Source organism: Amyelois transitella, chromosome 19 (assembly GCF_032362555.1).
Source record: "Amyelois transitella isolate CPQ chromosome 19, ilAmyTran1.1, whole genome shotgun sequence".
NCBI lineage: Eukaryota > Metazoa > Arthropoda > Insecta > Lepidoptera > Pyralidae > Amyelois > Amyelois transitella.
In genome coordinates this window covers 3,277,359-3,291,278 of record NC_083522.1, presented here as the reverse complement: position 1 = coordinate 3,291,278, position 13,920 = coordinate 3,277,359, and the positions used below count along the sequence as shown (strand labels likewise).

At 35.7% G+C, this 13,920-nt stretch overlaps 1 protein-coding gene across 7 annotated transcripts in view; it reads left to right on the top strand.

The window, feature by feature from the left end:
- The window catches only part of LOC106140822 (sodium channel protein 60E), a 157,523-nt gene that overhangs the window by 110,481 nt on the left and 33,122 nt on the right, over positions 1-13,920 (top strand). For all 7 annotated transcript variants that reach the window (XM_060949814.1, XM_060949815.1, XM_060949818.1 and 4 more), the window contains exons 4-6: positions 6,919-7,139; positions 11,751-11,943; positions 12,580-12,799. In XM_060949814.1, the coding sequence (XP_060805797.1) occupies positions 6,919-7,139; positions 11,751-11,943; positions 12,580-12,799 (634 nt within the window). The remainder of the gene's footprint in view (positions 1-6,918; positions 7,140-11,750; positions 11,944-12,579; positions 12,800-13,920) is intronic.

Genomic DNA, 13,920 nt, shown 5'->3' with positions numbered 1-13,920 from the left:
ATAAACCCACTTTTCGTAAAATTCGTAGACCTTTTTAGTGTTAGTATAGAATAGAATATATTTTTTTAATTCCCTCAGAAAAAGGCTAAAGACTAGCTAAGTATAATTTCATAGCAGATCTAGTAAAATGAGTAGATATTGATGTCCTATCCATGATACAGTTGTACTGATCTGATGCAATTAATTATGCAGCATGCTGATGGATTACGTTTGCAATCAATTCGCCCGGATGTAGATTTGCTCACTGAATACAATTGATTGAGTACACACGTGCAATGTTATAAGCTAATTGTATTTTGTACATTGATGATGATTGTGGATGTAGTAGAGAAGAATGCAGATATTGTGGCAAATGGGAAGATGCAGTATATCTATGCTAAAGAGGTGCAGATAATTAAATCTGAAGTACTGGAAATCTGTTGAGTTCATTCATTCATTCATATCTTAACGTCTGTATCCCTTGCGGAGAAAATAGAGTCAGCAATCTTGAAAGACTGACTGGCCACATTCAGCTGTTAGGCTTAATGATAGAATTGAAATTCAAATAGTGACAGGTTGCTTGCCCATCGCCTAAAAGAAGAATCCTAAGTTTATCAGCCTATTACTTGGAATTAAAGGACTAAGCCTTTTACAACATCCATGGGCAAGAGATGGAGTGTAAGTACCCTATTTATTTGTCCATATTACTCTCAAATCAATCTACACTTCGTGTGTGCAAAGATCGTTCCATTACTTTAACTGTTAAGTGGTAACAACCATACTTACATTCGTATTTATAATATTGGAATTGGGTAATGTTAAAATGATTTTGTTGAAAACATCCACTACCCACGGTCAAGTAATAATATTTTCCATTTTGACCTGCGCTGGATCGAAACCGCGGAGCCTTATGCTCGTAGTAACTCTGCACAACTTATTGAGTAAGCGGCCACCTGACGGTAAGCGATAAACTCTTGCAATACATCATGCTAAAACAATAACCCTTATCGTCGTTTCGCCACAAAATCCAACATTAACCCTCCTAAACCTAACTCGTCACAATTTGTCATTTATGATGTCGACAAAAATCACCCTATACCAAGCTGACACGTAACTGACCGGTTGTCAATGCCAAATGCGGGTAAGCGGCGGACATTGATCCGGGTTTAACCGGTTTCCGGATAATCGCGACCGGGACATGCCAATATGGACATATCAGAATCGGCGATTGTTGAAACATGAAGTTTTGGGCGATTAGGATGTTCTTTATCTTCAGATAGTGTTCACGTTTAGAATAGATATAACCTTTTAAATTTAAATCTTAGGGGCGTCAAGATTCTCTGTAGGCTGTACCTACAGGAGTTGATTGATCGATTTGCTTAAAGAAGGCAGATCATAAAGTTATCGACCAAATCTGTTATTTGTTTGGTCTACTTTGTACATTTCTCCGTGAATCTGGATCTGAGAATTAAATGTGAACTTGGTCTGAGATGTGAACGCACTCTTAGAGGCGTCCGATCAATAACCTGTTGATAGCAAAGTTGGAACGCTGAAAGGCTTATCGTTGAACAAAACCACAAAAGATCGGTTAAATTTTGCTCGTATTAACAGATAACGTCATAGTACACTCTCGTACACTCTGTACTCGTTTTGCTTTATTTAATCTTAATTGTACAAACACAATGAAAATCACGTGCTTACTTACCTATGTCCTTTCTCCTCGCGTTAATCCCGATGACATACTAACTTATCTGCAGAGGATAAAGTGATAAGGACAAATGGTCCTGATTTATAATTTTTTGACGAAATAAAACTCTGGGCACGATAAAAAGATATGTATGTATTCGGCCAGCCAGAGTTCGAAAAAAGGCGGGGGGATTTTTTTTACTATGGAAATTGCGCACAGAAAACTAATTGGCGTAAACAATTTGCATTCTCGTAAAATACTGTTCCTCTTTGGGTGAGGAATTTCATGTCAAGAACTCCAAATTAAACTCTGGTCTTCTGTCCACGAAGAACGCAACCGTGTCAAACCATCAGAAAGATATTGATAACATTTTGGAAGCATTGAAATGAACTTTCAAGTCCTAAATGGCTTTTTATTTCGTTATACAACCTTTAGAAATCGAGACAATCGCTTAAATAAACCCTTACATCATCTGGTGAACAAGATACTATTGTTTCCTTTAGCTAAACCGATGAGATTTGCTAAAAACATTCATTTTCCCCCAATCATATAATTTAATACGCCACAAAATGCCGATAGCAGTGCTATTCGTGTTTGAAACCGTGAATACCTACGATACATTTGTAACAGAAATTATTGCCACCGCAGCCATTTTGGATGTCGGATTGTGAATGCACATAATGTGTTTTTTAGACGAGCCAGTTGCTCGTTTTACAAATTGTGTATGGGTATTTATTTATAATAAACAGAATCCAAAAATGTGATTATCTGTGTGTCTTTTTATACTCGCATCACGCGAAACTTTTGCCTAATTTTTACTCAGATGTAGTTAGCTTGATTCTCCTTTAAAGAAGAGTTTCCACAAAGATAATTTAAAACAGCTCCGCTACGTGTATTATCTTAGGCTACTAACGGCTGACTGCATATCAGTACATTCAGCCGCATATCAAGTTAAACTGCAGGAAACTCTATGACGCGGAGATAGAGGCGAATTTGAAATGAATTTGGCGAGGTTGTTGTACTGTGTACCTACCGTACAAGCACTTAGTATAACATATCAGAAATTCGGAATTTCAGGCAAGTGTTTAATTATATCTCGGCTCTCGCCTGGACGTCGCCTAACGCAATTACTTCTCCGTGTGAGAGCATTCTGTCTTCGTCACGGTTCTCGTATCATGAGGAAATACAATTACTTGCACAAATATGGTTACTCAATCTGGCTATTTACTCTAGAAGTTCAAAGTATTATCTTCTATTACTAATATGAGTGATGTGAACTGCACTTTAAAATTGAACTACTCATTCTGACCGAATTTAGACATTCACGAGAAAGAGATGGGGGTCAACTTTTCTGATGAATTTCGTAAAAGGCGCCTAAGGGAATAAGTACATTTCTATGCTGGTCTCGTAGCAAAGAATAAACATATATATAATCTGCTTTACCGTGTAAATTGTGAAAGTCAATCAACGATAAGGCTTTTTAATTTTCCGTTACGAGATAAAGACGAGTTATTGATATTTATATGGTAAAAAACTGATTGGAACAGTTCACTCTGACTACACCGTAAGCACAAGCACCATCGCATTTTCTGTGGTCGTAGATGTTTTAGGAAAGCGTAGCGACGTCAGAACATCCATATTTAGATACTAATTAAACGATGCTTTAATTATAAATGAGTAATGGTAGTTTTAATTAAGCAAATTTGGTTGTTGCTGTTGTTCAAGGCGCGATTTTCCCTCGGATAAATATGTCATTTACTTTTGGTAATTATATCTTCGTAAATAAAACATTTATTATGATAAACTTTTATTTTTTCTTCGTAATCGATCTTACTATTTTCTACTACGTTTTGATAAATGAGTCGCATTTTTCTTCATTTATTAATTTCTCGAATTCAACAGCGACAACAATAAAATATTATAGGAAAGAAAGGAAAAAAGAAGAACTACGTTTATTTATTGACTAAACAATTTATTTCGAATTGAATCAATACAGAAAAATATAACTTACCTAGATACATGTGGATTTAACATAATTACCTAACTACTGCATGTTACCAAAGAAACTATCGGTTTTTCGAATGCTAGAAGAGGAACCCGGGGTTCGGCTTTCGAGTGAGTCACGATTTAACACGAAGCGACTCCAAAGAATTCGGAAGAGTTCTCCCGAATTCTTCAATTTTCCTCCGATTCGATTGCATTGACAATGACACTAAAATTTTTTGTTTAATAAGTTGCTATCTGTTTAAATCAGATACTCGTAGTCATAGCACAGATAATTTTAATTTTAATATTTTTTCTATCTTAATGACGAATCTTATACAAAAAAAAATCTGTAATATTTTTGAACTTGTGGCCGTATGAGTTAACGACAACATCGCATGTCTGCCTCCAATACGAAGTCCTCTGATCAATACAAATATGACCAACGGCTCAATCTCATGTCTCATTTCCAAAGGTTTAATGAATAACGTATTTTTTATTTTATTTTAATAAGCACGGAAATTATTAAGTCTTGAAAATATCAGAATGTAAATCTGACCTCGGATGACATTTTTTTACGGTAATAATTATATAATCACCAACCTCCAAAAGGATATCCTGGAGTGCCTTCATAAGAAGTTTATGGTGGTCACAACCTTCAGTAAGAAAATTCGACGTAGAACAAGAAGATAGGATTCTATATTTGTACATTTTTTACTTCCCATCTCTTTTAATTATGAAATTTATGAAAAACTAAAAAGACCTACTTCTTCATAAAAGCTCGTCGATTAAGGTAGTCTTAACCTGATCCTTCGCCAGAAGTTTTAGATCAGAACATGTTTGTCTAAGGTCTTTTCCTTCCATCGTCCCATTCACACTCTCCTTGTACATTTGCTGAGTCAACCTGTCTTCATTCGTCATGTCCACATCACTGATACCATCTAAGCATTTAAAACGTATTTGAATCTTTTGAATAAACTTCCTAAGATTTGGCTGTATAATTGCATTAGTAATAAAATACTCTCCTTCATATCACTGATTACAAGTACCAGGAATTCATAATCGAGGTGGAGATGTTAATTAGTTCCCCTCAGGGGTTTATCAAGGCGTTCGTCGACCGCTGTCTCCGACACCCTGATTTATGTAAGGACGCCCACGACTGAGTTACTCTTCAAAATACATTTGAATAAATTTACCAAGTTTTAGAATTAATGAGCTGTGTAGTTGCTTTTGTAACCTTTTTCTCATTTGTACTAGGTATAATCGAATTATACTTCGTTCACTGTCAGCTGTTTATGTAAAGGTATAATAATACCTTTATGTGACTAATAAGGTTTGAGCTGATTATAATAATATTCATTTATAAAATTATCTGCTATTGTAACAATTCAGTTTAACATTGATTATTATCTATTATAATTCCCTTTATTATTTTTACCATTTAATCACAAGATGATACAATGACCTACAACCTACTTCTTATGATATCTGAATTAATTAAATTCTTTTAATAATTCAAACATATTTTTGCCACTTTGATAAACCATTCTGTAATTAATTCACTCGATATTGACGAGGAACTCCTGTACAAAGTAAGACGTCGCCGCGACCTATCTGAGCGAGTCTGGCTTAACAGCGGCTCCAATTGTAACCAAATTTGTTTCCTATTTAAACAAAACGCTCAATTTGTAACAGGATTGTAGGAAAAATCAAGTAATTAATTAAATTTTCAGTTCAAGGAATTCGTAAAAATCTTGCCTTTCTTATTCCTGGGCATCTTCTTAGTTTTTGTGTGGGGTTTTCATCAAGTTCATTTACAAGTTTGTGTGTATAGGACACTCCCAATTAGTCTCGTAGGTAATTTAATTATAGTTTACTTTGTCGAAACTTTGACCGTTTGGAAATGTATATATCCCTATTCTATTTCATGAAATTGGGTGCAGTTAGTTCTTGAGTTATATCCATATAATCTGTATCCCTTGCAGGGTAGACAGAGCCAACATTCTTGAAAGACTGATAGGCCACATTCAACGGTTTGGCTTAATGAAAGAATTGAAATTCAAGTAGTGACAGCCCATCGCCTATAAGAAGAATCCCAAGTTTACAAACCTATTCCTTAGCCGCCTTTTACGACATCCATGGAAAAGAGATGGAATGGTCCTATCCTTTTTATATTAGTGCCGGGAACCAAACGGCACTTAAATTAATTTGTCATGAATAAAAATACACATATATTTTTTTATTTATATATTTATATAAACGCAATTGTGGATTAAATTATTTTTACGCGTGTACCAATTGTTTCAACATATACCTAACTACCTATCACCTGCTTACTACTTACACTTCATCTTACACATATTACTGTTTACTTATTTACTCAAAGCAAGTAGTACAAACATAACCAACTACTTAATTCAGATTAAGTAACATACGCCTCACTAAGTATACTTAATTAGAAACTTGATAAATATTTAAGATAAACATACGTATTTACCCGAGTAGTGAAACGAGAGACGCTGAGATTTCATTTTGCAAATTTAGACTTTATCCCGCAATAATATGTTCTATATTATGTTAGCCAGTGGAATCAGAAGCTTTGATTTCAGTTGATTTTCCATCCGTGTTGATAGTATGCTTCTTTACTAGCTGGTGCCCGCGACTTCTTCCGGTGAAGTATAGTATTGTGCACCATCTAGATGTTAACATAGGCTTTAATTAAAAAAGAAAATATTTCAAATCTTTTAATATACCCGGAATTAAGAATTATCTATTTGAAAGACTTCGTAAGTGGCCCGGGTTTGCTATTCGAATTCTTGGTTAGTTATGAGTTGATTATTTTATTTTACGTGAAGAAAGTAGTACTCCCAAGACGGTTCAAAATTCTCCATATCTGTTAATGCTTACTACATTAAGAAATCGAGGAATTCTTAAAATTTAAAGAAATCATTGTTATAAAAATATTCACGGTATTATATTTTTTTAATCTATTCCTGCGTTGAAAAGAGAAGGCCTACAAACATACCTTGATCTAATCGTGGACGTTCTGGTGAAAGGTCAGGTCAAGAGTACCCTACATCATCGAGCTTGCATGAAGAGATTTATGAATAAAGCGAAAAAAGTATTCAGGATATGTGGCAAGTGAAAAGATGCAGTCCTCCGGGAAATAGGCTTGCTTTAATTTATGTTATTTGTTTTTTTTTTTATAAATGCGTTGTTTTTTTAATGTATGTAATTTGTTTTTTTATAAATGCATTGTTTTATTCCAGATATATATTCCTGGCGATCTACACGGCGGAGATGATTATCAAGTGCATAGCGAAGGGGTTCATCCTGAACAAGTACACGTACCTTCGGAACCCCTGGAACTGGCTGGACTTCGTGGTGATCACGTCGGGGTACGCCACCATCGGCATGGAGGTCGGCAACTTGGCTGGTTTGAGGACTTTCCGAGTGCTGAGGGCGCTGAAGACCGTTTCTATAATGCCTGGTAAGATTATCATACATACATACATACATATACATACATACATAAAATCACGCCTCTTTCCCGGAGGGGTAGGCAGAGACTACCTCTTTCCACTTGCCACGATCTCTGCATACTTCCTTCGCTTCATCCACATTCATAACTCTCTTCATGCAAGCTCGGCGGTTTCGGGTACTTTTTACTTTTTCATACATATGGTCACGTCTATATCCCTTGCGGGGTAGACAGAGCCAACAGGCTTGAAAAGACTGAATGGCCACGTTCAGCTATTTAGCTTATGATAGAATTGATATTCAAATAATGATAGGTTGCTCGCCCTTCGCCTAAAAAGAATCCCAAGTTTGTAAGCCTATCCCTTAGTCGCCTTTTACGACATCCATGGGAAAGAGATGGAGTGGACCTATTCTTTTTTGTATTGGTGCCGGGAACCACACGGTAAGATTATATAAATACACAATAGTACATTTTATAATAAATATAATCCTTATATAGATAAACTTCCAGGACCTAGGTTAATCAGAGAAAGTACGATTTCCTCTGATATCACAAACAAGAACACTACCGCCACAGTGACCGTCGCGAATCTGAGAATTCCACTTTAGTAGAATCTAGAAGGTTAGATGGAAAAAGCTTCATCTAATTCATATCGGAATTCCTTCTACAAAAATTAAATCAAAAAAATAAAAATTACGCTCGAAACAAAAAGGTTCCTTTTTAACAAACTCAATCTAAAGGTACCTAATTATAGGTACTAATAAAAAAAAGAGCGTTGGAGTACCGCTCCAAATCATTTATTGTCCTAATTTTATTTTTTTATATATCACATACCTACCTATTTAAGTCAAACTTATAACATCCCTCTTAAAATCAAGAAGTTAAAAAGAAGAACTTCCAAGCGCTCCTTAATTTTGTGCAAACGACGAAACGAGATCATTTGGAAGGGCAAATTCAAATAATGTCAGGAATTTCCCCAGTACTTGCGCTTGTAATAGGGTTTCCATCCGTCGCAGTTTCCTTTACTAAAATGAGCTATAAAAATATTTATCTGCTCTTCAAGTGCTTCTACCTGGTACGTTACATTACAAAATTTTATTGTGCTAATATACAGTTATTATATTAAATTAAATTACAATACATATATGTGCAAATTTATTATTTATTTAGTAACATACATGCATACATATATTCACGTCTATATCCCATGTGTAGTCTGAGCCAATAGTCTTAAAAAGACTGATTGGCCACGCTCAGCTGTTTGGCTTAATGGTAGAATTATTTCAAAACAAAATTTGTTATTTACAAAATTTGTCATACAAAATAATAAATTATATATAAATAACATATTAGTCAAAAAGTCCGTCCCGATGCGTACCTGATGGAAGTACCATCACACTGGCAGCATTCCCCTGAATGTATCGCGAGGGAGATGCGTTGCATCAGGTACAAATACATATAGATTTTTCATTCCAGACATACCAAACGCATACTTTTCTCTCATAACATTTCTCTTAGGGTTTTGTATTCGGAAAGAGCAAATTTATATTCTTATAAGAGGCAAATCACACAGATTATATAAAAAATATCCTAAATCCCACTGAAATAGTAATTATTTTCCTTCTAAGTACTCCCAATTATGCGTGTAAGCACAAATTTTACGAAGATTCGTCAACTAGATAATGTGTGAAGAGAAACAAACGACACTCACCCATTTAAAATATCAGTAAGGAATTATTTACGTTAACTAAATTTGTATAAAGGTTACAAAACTCGTACGTACCTTGATCAAATCAGGGACGTCCTGACAAAGAGGCAAGACAAGAGCACCTTCATCCACCAGCATCCTTGTGTACCCGTTACGAGTGTGGATGATGATGATGTATGCAGGGATCGTAGCAAGTGGAAAGATGTAGTCTCCACCCACCCCTCCGGGAAAGAGGCAGATTTTATGCATATATTTTCACGTACCCGTTAATTACCTGAAAGTAAATAAAAATATCTAAGAAATGTTACAAAAACCTTTAATGATTCCCGCCTTAGTTCTGAATAAATAAATACAATGTCCAGTGGTTCCGCAGATTGGAGCTTATAAATTATTCTGATTGAATCTGAGTCGAGCGCACGAAATCAAAATGTTTGAATCAATAATAAAATAACCTTTTTGCGAGAATATATTTCAAAATTACAACACAGTCTCAAACTTTAACATGTAAAGTCCCTCGGATTCCACTTAGCGGCAGTTAATTACAGTAAAAAATCAAAATTCGGCGTTTTCACCAACCCTATCAATCTGAACATTTAAATGTGACCTTAATATTTCTAAATTACAGTTTCTCGCCTCGCCTGCCTCATTAATAGTCCATTACCGTCTTGATTATGGACATGTTGTATAGTGAAAAAAAAATCAATAAAACTTGTCACTTTAAATTTATGTGAGGAAAATGTTTATATTTTTTGGTGATATTAACCCTTTCCATGCGGAAGCATTATTTCAATTTTGCCGTCTCTGTACGGGCGGTTTTGTATTAAGGCCCTTCTATAAAACGATGGGCGAGATATTACGTCCTAACAAAACTGGTTCTACTGTACGGAAGGCGTATTATTGCGTCCTGTAATTTTTTTTCGCTAGACGCGGATGGCGTATTATTTCGTTTTCAAAATTATATAGACAATTTTGGTGTTGCCATACCTTGAAACAATAACGTTTTTATAAGCAGAAATGAGAAAAATTGAATTATGATTAAGAATAATGAACATTTGCTGAAAAAATACAAAAAGAATATCAAATATTTATATAAAATTACTTGCATATATATTTTTTTATAAAAAACTGAAATATGTAGTAAATTGAAATCAAATTTTTATTAATCATAATAATTTTTTGGGCAACTGGGTATGAGCAAGCATATAAGCAAATTAACACTCAGTTTTTTACATACTCATTTTTTTATATTATTTTATCATGCTTTTAAAAAAAAAATCTATGGTTATAATAAAATGTAACGAGGGTAGCTTAAAATTTAATTTATGAGGGTACAATAAGTAACTGGCTAGTTGACATATCTTGTACATTGTATCGTGTTTTTATTGGACATGGTGCTATCGGATTTGGAGAGTCATCATAACATTTCACTTTATTTTGTAAAATTCGTTGCGGTATCTTAAATACTTGAGATTCTTTGACCTCGTCAATAGTTTCGGGAGAAATTTCATTGGTTCTTCCTCGTTTTCTAGATGAAATACTTTGCGACATCTCATCATCGTCGATAAAATTTGGTTGCGAATATGGTTCATGCTCGTCAATTTGAGTCTCATCTAAAGATTTATCTTTAAAAATATTATCGTCGAGGTAAAACACATTATTAAGAATTATAAGTAATAAACTTACCATTTATATTATTCTCCTTTTATTAGACTTTGATATAAAAAGCTTACAACACTATCGGCGTAAACCATGCACTCGTATCTACATAATAATAAGTAAGTATTTTTCCACCGTTTCACGTAAGGTTGTTGAGTTTATAACTACAGTACAGGGGAACCAACTTTCATATTGGTCTAATCGTTTAACACAAGGATTTGTTTTGGACGCAATAATACGCCCACCGTGTGGCCAACGGTTTTTAGTTATACGTGATATTACGCCAGCCGCATGGAAAGGGTTAATCTCTTTCTCTCTCATCTTCTCTTAAGTTGGCACATTCTTCGCTTTGAAGTCCATTGTTTCGCATAATATTATCTTTCCTGACCGAGTCAGGATTTTTTGGCCTGGCCTTTCTACCTGGGGTCGTATACGGCAAAGCCAGAGATTTGTACCCCTGAATTGATTCGGTAGTTTCTTATTCATTACAAATAAATACAAGCATATCTTTTCTCTTTACATCTATAATATAGGAGTAGGATGAAAACTTAGGCAGGGCTGCGTGTAAATACAGGCTCATTGGAAACGTCATCGTTTTCAGTAAAGATAACAGTAAATGCTTTTTGTGTCTAGGGTTGAACATTTAATAATTCACCTTGAATGTTCAACAAGCGTTGGTGTAATAAAACATACATACATACATATAATCACGTCTATATCCCTTGCGGGGTAGACAGAGCCACCAGTCTTGAAAAGACTGATAGGTCACGTTCAGCTGTTTGGTTAAATGATAGAAATGGGATTCAAATAGTAACAGGTAGCGAGAACATCGCCTAAAAGAAGAATCCCAAGTTTAGAAGCCTATCCACCCTTAGTCGCCTTTTACGACATCCATGAGAACGAGATGGAGTGGTCCTATTCTTTTTTTTTCATTGGTGCCGAGAACCACACGGCACTTACGTTTACGTGTAATAAAACCTTATTTAAATTCCAAATCCATACTCGCCATACATGGTCGAGGTAATTCAACCATCACACATTCGACCAACGATCTTGTTACATCAATACCACCGCCACCCATAGTTCTATCTTTCGGTAACCTTCTGGTTATCGTCACCGAATCTTGGGAGAAGTGCGCTGCTCTCGTGTTTGCTCTCTGACAGCGCGCCCTCCTACAAAACTGTTAAAGACCCTTTGGTTCCGTATTGTTACTTGCATGTAAGTAAGGTGAATACATCAGCAACTCTTATCCCCAGGCCTCAAGACCATCATCAACGCACTGCTGCACTCCTTTAAACAGCTGGCGGAGGTTATGACCCTGACTATCTTCTGCCTGATGGTGTTCGCCCTGTTCGCCCTGCAGGTGTACATGGGCGAGCTAAGGAACAAGTGCGTGAAAAACTTCGTGGGCGTACCCGGGGAAAACTTTACTGATGAAATCTGGTTGCAGTGAGTAAGCTTTGTTTGAACTACGAACGCGGTTGGAGTTTTTTCTTTTTTTTTTTTAGTTTGTGCCGGTATCTCAAAATTTACGTTACGATATAGGTATAGATGTTTTAATAATATCTGCTGCGTACTTAACAAAAGGGTCAGCTCAAAAGAACCCGAAACCGCCGAGCTTGCATGAAGAGAGTTATGAATGTGGATGAAGCGAAGGAGGTATGCAGAGATCGTGGTAAAGAAAGAGGTAGTCTCTGCCTATCCCTCCGGGAAAGAGGCGTGATTTTATGTATGTACCTATGTATGTACTTAACAAAAAATATTTTTAATTTTTCGGACAATATCCCTATAGTTGCATTGTCCTTCTTAAATTTTATGAGATAGCGCTCATAATAAGTATTTCACTGATAGGGTAATTGTCATACAGATAATGATGACGTAGGCATCCAATGAGAATGGATTTCGGGTACTAAGCGCCGGATAATTGTGTTATATGAAAATAATCATTGATATTTCAGTCTGGCACTAAATCTGAACCCACAAAAAATTGTTAAAAATCTACATAAGGCATTTCACCAGTATAAACATATAATATTTTTGTAAGGCTAACTTAGATCCTTAAATAAATGAATTCCTTTTTCATAGATGGATCAGAGACACTTCCCACTGGATGGTCAACGACGAGGAGATCCCTATAATCTGCGGGAACCTCACCGGGGCGAGGCACTGTCCACCCCAGTACACGTGCCTCTGCGTGGGCCCCAACCCGAACCACGGGTACACCAACTTCGACAACTTCCTCTGGTCAATGCTCACCACATTCCAACTAATTACCTTGGATTATTGGGAGAATGTATATAATATGGTAAGTGCGATGTGAATCATAATACTGATTTTTTTTAGGTTAAGCGGAGAAATAACATGTGTCCTGCTCCTCTTTTCGATAAAGATTCAATGAGCCTTTTCGTTAATTGTACTCGTAAAAGCCAATCTAGAGAAATACTAATAAACTTTGGTTTTTTCTTAAAGACTATAATAATTAGTAATTTAGTATTTAATAATAATTGCTAGCCTATCTATCATAGTGATATATTCTCATAGTGATATATCTAATACATATATCACTATGAGATTTTTAATTCCATCATTAAGCCATCCATCTGAACATAGCCTTTCAGTCTATTCAAAACAGTTGACTCTGTCTAGCCCGTAAGGGATAAAAACGTGAAATGTGTCTATATATATCTGATGTCATACTTGTTGCGATTTTAACGGATCCTTGCCAACTATGAAAAATAGCCCTTAGTTTCGACCCAATTCTGGCGCGACTCCCATAGTATGGCACGTGCGACGCCATTTTTATCGCGCGAAAACTATCGCTGTATCACTTTTTATTTTAATTTGAAATGGGACAACAATAATTTTACGCGCGATAAAAAAGCGTCGCTTGTGCCAAACAACGGGGGCTAGTTTTGAAGTTAACTTATCTGTTACTATATTTAAAAACCTTTCTTCAAAACAAGCTGGTAGGTGATAGTATGCAGCCGATATATCACCAGCAACCGATTCTTCGAAACAAAATGCCTACCATGCCATGCCATTTGTGTTACTTCATCGAAAAGCGTAAAAAAGGCTTTAAAATAACCCCGTAGTTCCGATACATAGAGATACTATATTAAAAGTCCTTTAACAAAAACAAGATGGTAGGTGTCGATATTGAAAAATGCAATACAAACAAAAAATCTCTAAAAAAACCCGTAGTTCCCATCCAACGATATTATATTAAAAATCTTTTCACCAAAACAAGCCGGTGTAGGTGTCGGTATGCTAATCCACCCGATATATTACCAGCGACCATACTCGTACTCCGAAACAAAATGCCGTCGACGCCAACGAAGCTGCTTCTGACGTTTAAACGTGATTTACTACCGTTATTTGTTACGTTTTCCCATGCCTCGAATACAAGTAGGTGTGATGTAGGAAAAA